The following is a 12,119-nucleotide window of genomic DNA, read 5'->3' as shown; positions in this document are numbered from 1 at the left end:
ATTCTATTTGTTTTTACAGTACTCAAAACACATAGAAGGTAAATTGCTTAAGAATTTGAATAAAGTAAATGTTGCCTACATTTCGGTCAAATCTATAGGCTATTATGCACTGGATGTCAATATTTATTGAGCTGTGTGGAATGTATATCTCCACGTGTGTCTTTCATTGAGGTCTGCTTAAGCCAACTATGGGTAAACCTACAAGTATTTTTCAAAACCCTCTCTGAAAAAAGTCAACTGAGCTTCTCAGGGGTAGTGCACTTTACAGGGATAACACAAGTATTCAGACAACCAAAACAGCCTACTGATGCCATGGGTAGTGCAATAACAGTTATTTCATTTCTTTGTTCTAAGTAAATTAGACGGAATGCGCTGTATACTGTACACCTACACACCTATGTATTCATATATGAACTCTCCAGAACTTTTTCTTTGACGTTCTCATAAATGTTCTCTGCCTTCTTTCGCAATTATTGAAGCATTTTTTAACACATTTTCTTTAAGCATATGGAAACTGCTGCAAAGCTATATACTCTCTGGCCTGTATTCCATCAACACAGTCACATTTCGGTAACTGCTGAACAACTCACCGAACTATGGCTGTGAATACAAAAAATCATTGCTTTTAAAGGTACAAACGTTTTGTTAAAAAATTGCTACAAGACCATTGTAAATCCCTTCCTATCATTGAAAAAGGCTCACTGACATGTTGACTCACCCTCTGCCTGTGTTTATTGGCCTTAAATTTGGGTTTCAAGATATGCAGTTATGGGACCGACACTCTGTACCAAAACATTGTACAGCTGTACAATAATCAACTCATTGGTTGAAAATAGGTTGTAATTGCCACAGCCAATGGTGTGGAGGGGGGTTCAACGTCTGTGCATTCACAGAGAAAAAGAAGGGATAAACAGCATTGTGGGTTTGAGGGCGTTTGTTGCTGCAATTTCTCGCTCGACCGATAGCAGTCCTAAATGACCTATTGTACCTTTAAAATTTACTCAAATATTTTTTTTTGTACCCTCCTCCCCGTTGTAAGGAGGACACTATACACAAACAGAAAGTGTATAAGCTATCTTTACACAATGTGCCTGCTGCACTCGGCTCTCTACAGCATAGAGTAAAACTGTGTGTGGGCCACAGAACTAAGAGGGCTCTCCTGTTCCAGGGGTCGATAGCAGGTCACCTGTCATGTTACAGTACACTAGCGTGGACCCGAGAGGACCGCTCCCATCAGGATCGATGGAGAAGAGTCCAGAGGAGCTTCCCGTCTGCCTGTATGCCTCACAGGAAGGTTCATAGATGGCTGCAGAAACAAGGACAGGATGTACAGTGGAAATTCTCATTAAACTACTTGTCTCGCAAGCTGGTGGCTCATTATTATGCCACTAACTGAAAGAGAAATGCTACATTCAACAGAACAGTAGGTTTGTTTTATTTTTTTTAAACTGACAGTACTAAGCTGACAAGTTATTTGATTAGTTGGTAGAATAATAGGCTCTGGATCTCCAACATGTGCTGGGGACCCCTGTAATATGTAATATATTTGCAATATAGTACTACAAGCAGCATATGGGACTTATTTGTGGCATGCATACCTATTTCAGGTATAATGTAAATAATACCTGAAAATATGAAGTGTAAAAATGTACAGCTTGTTAAAGCTCTTGGATTGGAATGAATACATGCACACACAGGGGTTCCCCAGGTCCAAATTTGAGTATTAACTGATATACGACAATGTAAGTTGATCGGGTGTAACAGAGTTGTGTATTGGGCGTGTTGGCTAAGGGGTGGCCAACCGGAGGAGTGTTAGACAGAAGTTACATATAATATACAAGTGATATACTGTAAGTGATTGTGCATGTGACTTGGAGATAGGTTTGTAAGACAGGAAGGGGAGTGTGGTGACTCACAGTTGTGGCAGGTAGCCCCGGTATACCCTGTCCCAGAACAGTCACAAAAGAAGGAGCTCCAGGATTGAGAACACTGCCCTCCATGTTCACAGAAATTCGGCAGACACCTGGGGAGAAAAATCAGGAGGAAGAACACTAAAATACCAATGAAATATACACATTTTGAAGAATTAGAGACATTGTAAATATCCCCATGCTGAATGAGAGCTACAGTACGGTAAATAATACATTATCATTAACATTTGTAGTTCAGGGGGAATGAATGACGGGAAGAGGTTTATTCCAGCATATTCCAAGTGTATTTGGTAACCATGCTCATATCATGGATGGACTTTACTACACAAAGTATTCACATGTTGACACATTCTTCAGTGGTTTTTATCATGTTGAGTCCATGTTAAGGACAAATGCTGTCTGTGAAATGTCTTTTTTTTTACCCTTGTATTGTCTTAAGGGTAGAAAATGACCACTATGGCCACTATGTTTAACAGTAGAGAAAACCCCCTAAATTATATTTTTTTCAACTTGAAATGTAATGACAAAGTTTGTGATGAGTGACAGGTTGTTTCTTCATGCAAAATAGATTCATAAAATATAAAATTCAATTAAGCTGCTTTATTTTAGGGGTTTAGTGAAGGCAGATTTTAATATCCCTTCTACATTCTATATATGTACAGTCAGGGAGTTATTAACAGAAGTTTGGTCCAATATACAGTCTCTGCTTTATGAAAGTGACAAATGCATCAATTGAAGTGAATACTGATTGTCTGAATGCTGTGGAGACACAAGATACATTCATAAAAATGTATTTGATGGCCATTCTTTGTGCTTGTTCAAGCACAAACAGACAAATAAATAAATAATGTGACAAAGTTAAAATGTGAATGAAAATGAACAGCTGTAAAGATATATATATTAAAAAAAAACAAGAATCCAAGAAAGACCAAAGATGAAAATGCAGCAGCAAAGCAAATTACTTGCTCAGTCAATTCTGAATTTAAACCCAAATCAAGTCATTATAATATTTAAAAAATCCATTTTAAAATGTTTCAGAGATGCATAAATTCAGAATAATCACAGGATTAGAATGTTCTGCAGACACACCGCAGATGTTAAGGACAGAAGGAAGCTTGTCTGGAAAAGGAGAAGCAGGGTGTGACAGGGATGAATTAAATAACAAAAAATCATAAATTAAAATCATCATGAAAATAATGACATATAAACCCTATAGCTTCAACACATAAAGAGGTTGATTAAGCCATAAAACTTGTGCTGTCAGCCCTGTTGAAATATAATCCAGGGGCTGCCCTTTTTAGTGCAAGTATCCTCTGAGACTGAAGAGAGAACTTTTCTTCAGAAGCAATTAAAATCGCTGTCTGTGTGACAGGACATAATTCATTCCTTTCTAGATGTCCAATGATGAACTGGTGGAAACCAGGGAGAAAAGAGACACATCACGCTTTCTCCAGCTTTAATGCGGTCAGGCCTTCCATGGGCCTATGATGTGTTCTGATCCGGCTGGAGAGTTCTGACGATAGCCAAGTTTCTGATCGAGCAAGGGAAAGATTCCAGAAAGGTTCTGAATATCGGCAGGCAGACAGGTCTGTTCTGTCCCCTCTCTCTTTGCAAATTGAACACAGCTAGCACAACAACGTTGGCAGCATTCAAACCTCTTGTGACCAAACATAGGTATGGAGACAAGGAGGACTAATGGAACATTGAGCTGAATATCCAGTGTTAAAATACAATATCTATGGTCCGCGTCGAGCACACCGGCTTCAGTGAACTTCCTGGAAGCACAATGGCAATACTCACTTCGCTTGGACATTCAGGTAACAAGAACCAGGGGACCAATAGACAAACTGAGAGAACAGAATAATAATATTTTGCTCAGAGAACATAAAAAGAATATAAACACGGACAACACATCGAAGAAAAAAATGTTTATAGATATTGTCTTACATGTCAAAAAGAGTGACTGCACAGCAGATGAAATGCGTTCCGCATTTATGCATTCTGAATACGAATGACAATTTCTCAGAATGAGATGTGGCCCTCGTGTCGAATTGGTTTGTGCTGTCACCTTTTTGCTCTGCTTACCCAGCTGATATGTTTTATGATGTAATTCTGTGCTCAAAGGAAAAATCCATTACTTTTACTGTGGCCAAGAATAACAAAATACAGCAGGCCTATAGTCTCTGAAGTACTGTTGATCTCATATTTGATACGCTCCCATAAATGCAGATGTGAAAGAATACAGATACAAACAATAAAAATTGCACTCCCAGCTATGTAGGCAGGGTGTGTCGCATCTTGCTGATATTCACAGATCAGCATCCGATCACGATCACAAGTTCGCCGCCACACCTTCGAGTCATCATCATGCGTTCCTGAGAAATGCGTCTCTAGGTTGAGAGCGCAGTGGTTTATGCATTCCGTATGAAATGAAATTCAAGCCGCGAGGGTATTGACGGGAAACTGCTCGCAAACGAGAGCAGGTGCAGCAAGCGCACAGTGTTTCATAATCGATAGCGAGTGTTCATTTACCTAATCGTTTCCGTTTTTCGGCAGTTATCAAGGCTCAGGTCTGAGATGAAGCTGAAGATGTGGCGGGATAGGATTCTCTCATTTTCCTTTTCAGCATTTCACGTTTCTGAATTCCTCGGCAGAAGGTTTATTCCCGAATGACAAAAGCATTTCAGAACAGCGGAATAGGTGGCCCGTCGGTGAATTTGAGAGAAAGCTGGGCGGTAACCGATGGCAATGTTGCCATGGTGACGGACAGGCATGAGATCCAGGAAGAGCAGGAACTCAATCCGTCAAAAGGCTCTACGACTGCTCTCCTGTTGTGCCGTGAGGCAGAGCAGTACTCCAAAAACCTGCAGTGCTTTTTATCTGGACCCAAAAGGGCTCAGGCCACAACACCGATGTCAATAACTACGATAAAGAAAAGATTGTTCTGAATCAGACACTAAGTGAAACAAAAGCCTCTTATCTCAGAGGACTTCAGACAATTCATGTTTAATAGCCGCATCTTAGAGCCATCTTAATTTTCACAATTACAGGCCTTTTAAGCATGCATATATTATTTCATGCTACTTTGTCTATGGATCGAATCCAAGAAAGCTATCTATTTTTATGTATAATAGTAGTTACTGCTTGGATGTCTCAATCCCATTTACTGTACAGAGTGAAGCATGGTCTGGATAATGTTTCAGACATTGGTTTAATTACTACAGAGCTATTTTTACTCTGCTGCTGAAACAGTCTCGCGTGGACCATAAAATCACAATAAGCAGTCTGCAGATCCCTGTCTTTGGAAAAGGCCTGGATCATGAAATTTTAGTGGACATTCAGAACATCTCAGCTCACATGAAGCCCTTGGCGACGGTCCCTTGAAGCCCCTTCCGAAAATAAGATTTTAGTTTCCCATTAAACCTATCCTAAATGATGTGAGGAATGTAAAAAGTACTTTATAATTTCATGAATTTCCAAAAAGTTTGTCAGATCTTTCTAAGGTCATACATTTCTCACCACTCTCTCCATATTAAATGAGAAACGCCCTTGGCAAAAGAAAAGAAATATCTCTTGAACACTTCCGATCCGTACTGCACTCATTCTCAGCAATTCTGTGCACATTTGCCGGTTCAGGATTTTCCCAAGAGCGCACTCATCTCAGAGTCTGGGCTCTGGAAATCAATCACTCCAATCAATGCCAAGGACACCACACAGCCCTAATGAGACCCAGTAAAGCACCGTCATCCCCCATCCTGGCTGCTCGCTTTGGCAGGGAGAGTGACAAAAATAATATCACCGCAAGCCCAGAGCTGCTTTGCTGTCATCTATGAAACAGATTTAGCCTCAAAGGGCAAAATGGTAAAACTAAGACATACACTAAACAAGGACTTATGTGGCCAGACTGCAAACCGGATATGGAGTCCTGTTACTCAAAGCAAATAGAGAATATTTATACCTCAGCTGATTCCGATTCCCTGATAAGCTGTCTGAGGTTTAATGGAGATACAATGTAGGAGAGAAACACATAAAGAAAATGCAGGCAAAGCTGTTTAGTGGAAATTACTAAAAAGGCTGAGCTGGCATTGTACTTAATCCCTGATACAATAATATATTGCATAAATTGCAGGCGATAAGGCTCTACCATCTCCAAAACATTGTGTTGGAAATGCATGGTAGCTTGTGTATGGGGTGCCGTTTGTCACAGGTCTCTGTGACCTTGCTTAATTTTGCATATTCACCTTTCAAATAGTAATATAATTCATTAAAGAGATGTTGAAAAATGATATATCATGTTAAATAGAACTGTTAAATATTGATGCTGTTAAATATAAATATAAATGTTAAAGGTACAATTGGTAATTTTGCTGCAATTCCTCAAGAGAGGAATTGCAGCAACAAATACGCTGAAACCACAACACTGTTTATCCCTCCCCTTCTCTGTGAGCACGCTGACGTTGAAACGCAACTGGCTGTGGCAATTAGAACAAATTTTCAACCAATGAGCTTCAAATATTGTACAGCTATATAATGTTATGGTACAGAGTGCCGGCCCGTCAGCTGCATATTGTGAAACCCAAATTTAAGGACTATAAACACAGGCAGAGCGCGAGTCAACATGTCAGTGAGCCTTTTTCAAGGGATTTACAATGGTATTTCTAACACAAAAATCTATTTGTGTTAGAAATATTGTACCTTTAAGGACAAATGTAAATGGTAAATATAAATGTACATAATTGTAAATATTGAACCTAAATGTTTGGAGCATATGCATATTAGTGACGGCCCTTATGTGCAATGTCAGTTATGTATGGAGGAGGGCAGTCACAACCACACCCATGGAAATACCTTTAGCTGCAGCTGAATTGGCTGCCTCAAAATGGCTAGACCAGGAAAATTAGCTGAAGGAGTGTTTGCAGCTGGGGTAACAGCTGCAACCAGGTGTGAAATAAAACTTTAAAATCATGTATCCTTGTTATTATTTTTTAAGGTAGTTTGTCTATTCAACGAACCATGATATACCGTAGGACACATTTTTCTCATATCCAAAGGCCTTAAGAACGTATATAGCAAAAACAACAAATTTCACTTGGACGGCACAGTATATTATGCATGCCCTCATAATGTATCCCTGTGTTCTGGAAAGAGAAAAGGTTCAGAAAAAGGCTCATGTAAAGCAGGAAATACTGGTGGTGCGTTTGATCTCTTCCTACAAAAATCGGGCACCTAGGGAGTCTGCTGACCTCATGAATAGGAGAGAAAGAGAGAGAAAGAGTGAGAAAAAGAGAGAAAGAGAGAGAAAAATGCAGCTGTCTGGCCATGAGAGCCTCAGTTCTCTGCCCAAGCTGATATCGAACGTTCCAAAACTGTCAAACTCAGCGTGCCAGCAGCCAGTCTGATGCCAGCTGGTCATGAATGATTTAATAGCGGGAGCCCGGACATGTTCACAGAAGTCTGCCACCGTTGAAGAACCCAGCTTGGAGCAAGGCGGCAGTGGCTGTCCAACCTGAGATTTATTTTCTTTTAGCGCTAACTGTAATTACAGCACTCTCCAGCAAATCTCCACATTCCTGACTGGTGTCTCCTATTGCGCTGATGCATGCCTTGACTAAATACATTATGCAAATTCAAAAACAATGAAAGCACAGATGAGACAAATATGAAAAAATTATTAGAGGGAAAGGAAAGGTCTGTACCACGCTGAATGCGAGCAGGCGGATCACCCGTAGTTGGCCATCGGGCTGCTCGTGGTCTCAATTAGCACAACTGAGCACGGCAGCCATGCTGACTTATCATGTGACCCATCATGTGACCATCACAGCCTGCCACACAACAGTTTTCCAGGGATCAGACACAATGATATGCAGATTAAAAAATATATTTTTAAATACACAAAATATTTATTTAAATAATTTACATAGTTTATTGGCATACAGAAGAGCTCCAATCAAAGCTTTTCATTTCATAATTTACCCAATACAAAATGTAAAATCACTTAACTATCCAAAATATATGCTGGGTTCTGAGCTGAATACTGTTGAATGAATTATTATTTAAAAACTCTCACTAATCCACAGGAATCTGCTAGGAATCTAGTTTAATAAGGAAAAATAATATTTTCACATTATATATGGTTACTTTATGTTTTACTTGATGTAGAACCGCTTCTCATTGGCCTCCACTGGCTTCCTATTGCCGCACGCATCCGTTTCAAGGCCCTAGTGTTGGCATTTCAGGCTGCTAAGGGGACTGCCCCACCTTACATACAATCCTTGATCACTCCCTACTCCCCAGCTAGACCACTCCGGTCTGCCAGCTCTGGTCGCCTTATGGTTCCCTATCTGCGTGCACCTGGCGGTCGAGCTGCACGTTCACGCCTGTTTTCCGTTCTGGTTCCTCAGTGGTGGAATGACTTTCCTACCACTGTCAGGACAGCAGAATCCCTCCCCCTATTTCGACGCTGACTCAAAACCCACCTTTTCAAACTCTACCTTAGTCCTCCCTCCTGATCTCCCCCGCCCCTCCTTTCTGATATCCCGATCCTTGTCTAACCCCCCCCCAAAAAAAAGATTTTGCACTTATGATGACGACTATGTTTAGAACAGCATTCCATGTGTGTTTTCCTAGTTCTGGGTGTGATGCTTTGACTTATGGTAGAACCTATGCACTTGTAAGTCGCTTTGGATTAAAAGTGTCTGCCAAATGACAAAAATGTAAATGTAAAAGGATGGATCACAAGGCCACTGTGATTATATAATGCAAAAGGAAGGGAAGGAAAGGCTCAAATGTAACTATCAATGGTATCATTTTGATTACAAACTAATAAGAATTGGCCCAACTAATTGTGAAGTAGATATAAGCCAAAAGCATTGTGAAGACCACTGGAATCAAGATGGAGTCTCTGGTCCTCAGCTTGCTTCAAAAGATGGCACCTTGACTGAGAGGCGACCCTGCAGCCTAACTGCCTGAAGATACCTGAACAGAGATCCAAATAATTTGGTTCTGATTGAAGATACCAAATGAACTGTTTTCATGCACGCTGAATAAATTTGATCCAATTAGGTTGTGCATTCACATGCCAAGCATTTAATCAGAATAAAACATTTTTACATGCGCAGAATGACACACAATACAGATTTCTCACACATTTCCAAATACGTGTTTTGTGTTATGTACAACATTTGCATCTCTGCTGTTTCTCAAGCTGCGTCAGCTAGATATAATTATCTTGCAACTAAACGAGAGAAGGCGAGTGCAAGAGCAGCTTTACCGCAATCTCAATTGAATATTGGCTGGGTTGGAACCGCTTTTTTTATTTGGGCTTTTAAGCCCTTTAGCAGTCTTAAACTGTTCCAGCAGTTTTTTATTTGGCTTATATTTCTGTGGATTCCGCTTTCGTTCTTTTTTTCGGACACCTGTTTGAAAAACGTATTCTTTCGAGCCTTTCAACCATTGAAGCGTTTCACAATTTTTTGTTCCTTTAATGTTTAATGTTGTTAGTAAAAGAAAAAAGCCAGTCTCCCAGATACATCTGACAATTTCCCAGGGTGGGTTGAAACTGAGTGGCATCACTTACCTTGTGAACGAACATGTGCAGGAGAAATATGTATTTCATCCAAAGAAAGTAGTCGGTTTAAGTATTTACATGGCATATATTCTCCTGTAAATCAAAGGTATCATTTGAGATATTTTTTAGGCCTTTTTCAGCTTTATTGGACAGTATATAGTATAGAGAGACACGAAGAATGGGAGTGAGAGAGGGGAAGACATGCAACAAATGTCGGACGGTCGGATTCGAACCGCCGACGTCGCGGCTCGCAATGAGCATGTGGTCAGTGCTCTACAGGTTGCCCCACCGAGACACCCCAAAGGTATCATTTAAAATTGAGGATACTTTGTTCCGATTGAATGGTCACATGGGGCATTTTTATTCCGATCCGTCTGTTCATCCGATTAAACAAGGAATTAAAGTCTCCATGGAAACGGGCTATTGATTAGAATATAATCTGGATGTAAAATCTAGCATCAGCACTATGTTCAACACCTAAACTTCAAAACTGACATCAAAACTTCAGCCAAGCACTGCTGACACGTTGACATGTCACTCAAGATGCATTCTGCCTTGAATTTAATTAAAACATCACAAGATTTAAAAACAACATCGATACTGTAGGGAGAGCAGCTGTACAGGTATATAGAAGCAAATGCTGTATTTAAAATTCACCTCTCCGCTTTGTCCATTTCTGCCTGTATCTGTCGCTCCCAGGGGGAAATTTTTGATTAGCTGCCAACTTCCTGTAGTTATGACAGCTGTTTACAGTACTAATGAAGGGATTTTGATTTCCTCTGGGGTATTGACTAAGAAAAAATCAGCCCTTTTTCTCTCAGAGGAATCAGGCTCAGGAAGTAGGCACACATCAACTGCATTCTGTCTCTTGTGTCTCCGTCTCTGTATCTGTCTCTCTCAATATCTCTCTCTCTCTATGGCTTGAGCACTGGGGCATTGTGGGTGATGACTCACTCTCATGCAGTTGCTCTCAGCAGTCAATTATCCATAGGATCCCAACAGAACCATCGATAATTAGAGACCAACCCGGATCCAGCTCATTAGCAGGCCTTCAGTCAGTGTAACATTAATGGGCCTCTTTCCTGCTTAATTTGACTTTACTGTCAGTCAACCTTTCACCTGTCAGTCAAAGTCCTCCTTAAAAAATGCTGTGAGCCAAATCTCAGTACATGCTGTCAGATGAAAAAAATCTATGGAAACATCGGAAACCTCCTTCCTCAATTTCAGCCTGGAAAGTGTGAAAACATGTCCTTTTAATTAAATCCAGTGAGCATAGTCTTGCATCTGCATTGACCCAATTACGTAGTAAAGGCGATACCTTCTTGGGACAGGTTATGCCCCCTAGGACAGCATTGTGTTTTGTAAATTAAAAAAACTAAAACTAAAAGATGCTTACAGTCATAGACACACATATCCGGGCACACACAAGCATGGCCGCAAGTATGTATGCGCGCAAACAGACACGCACACTCCTAATTGAAAAGGGACAGATAATTTGACTACAAGCTGCAGTATGGTAAAGCAGTGGTGATGCTCATGTAAAAACATGGAAGATAATGTAAAAAGATACCAAAACAATATACAATTAAATTGCATCAAGGGAGTTCAGCATTTGAATACATGTGATGAGAGAATCATAAATATTTTTAATACTAGGTTGTTTTTTTAATTAGACTGTTCCAGCAAAGCAATTATCTCCATTTCAGAAGAGACAGTACATTGCCTTTTAATAGCAGAAGCACATGAGAATAGACTGCTCTGCCAACAGAGCTGAACACATGAAGATATCATGTGCCAGAAGCCTTCTGACAGAAAAGGGTCTTCAAGAGACATGGGGAAAAAAAAAGAATTTGGGATTTTGCCTGTCGAAGCGTCCCAATTTGTGCCACACTGAGACAAGGTTCCAAACTGTCTTACCTGTCACGGATGCCGCAGACATCAAATTGCAGCTGGCTGTAGTTTCCCAGAAGACCATTCTGCACATGGAAGAGGTTTACAGGCTGGCCATTGATGAACATCTGACGCATGCACCCCTGGAAGGCCAAAGTGGGGTTTTTGCAGCCCGGGTTGTTTGGGGTCGTGGGGCAACCTAAAGTGACATGGACAAGCTCAGATTTCACTCAAGAAACATTTTCTGGGATGAAAACATCTGGCAAGTTCATAAAGCAGACTTTTTTTTCTCAAAAGTTTGGGAAGCGGCTTACAAGAACTTCTCGAAATCCTCAAGAACAAAAGAGTGGATATTCATGAGCTGAGTTTGGGGATTACAGTGATCAGCCGTGGTATGGGAAAACTTTTTTAAACCTACACTGCGCTCTGTGAATTCAGTCACTCTCACCACAGTCGTGCACACTGCAAATCTGACTAACTACTGTATTTCAAGCTTATATTAAAAAGATTGAAACTGTCCACGGATGTGGCAATTATGTAATTAATGCCCATGCGTTTGATCTACTGACCACATGCAGAGTGCAATTATGCCATTATGAAACATATGTGCCTCTCTTAAGATATATAAGCAGACAGGGTATGCTCACAGTATAATTTCTCTCAGTGGGGTATGGTAGGTGATAGGGATGAGGACAGAAATAGAGTTATATAATTTCTCTCATTGGGGGACA

At 40.4% G+C, this 12,119-nt stretch overlaps 1 protein-coding gene across 1 annotated transcript in view; it reads right to left on the bottom strand.

Annotated features, from left to right (window-relative positions):
* cntnap5b (contactin associated protein family member 5b) overlaps positions 1-12,119 on the bottom strand; it is an 88,241-nt gene that overhangs the window by 19,437 nt on the left and 56,685 nt on the right. Inside the window, exons 10-12 of the mRNA XM_061237170.1 lie at positions 11,416-11,587; positions 1,917-2,023; positions 1,187-1,306 (exon numbers count right to left, since the gene is read on the bottom strand). Coding sequence (XP_061093154.1) covers positions 1,187-1,306; positions 1,917-2,023; positions 11,416-11,587 — 399 coding nt within the window. The remainder of the gene's footprint in view (positions 1-1,186; positions 1,307-1,916; positions 2,024-11,415; positions 11,588-12,119) is intronic.

Source organism: Conger conger, chromosome 3 (assembly GCF_963514075.1).
Source record: "Conger conger chromosome 3, fConCon1.1, whole genome shotgun sequence".
NCBI classification, from domain to species: domain Eukaryota; kingdom Metazoa; phylum Chordata; class Actinopteri; order Anguilliformes; family Congridae; genus Conger; species Conger conger.
Note: the sequence above shows the minus strand (reverse complement) of the source record. Positions and strands in the feature narration are given on the sequence as shown.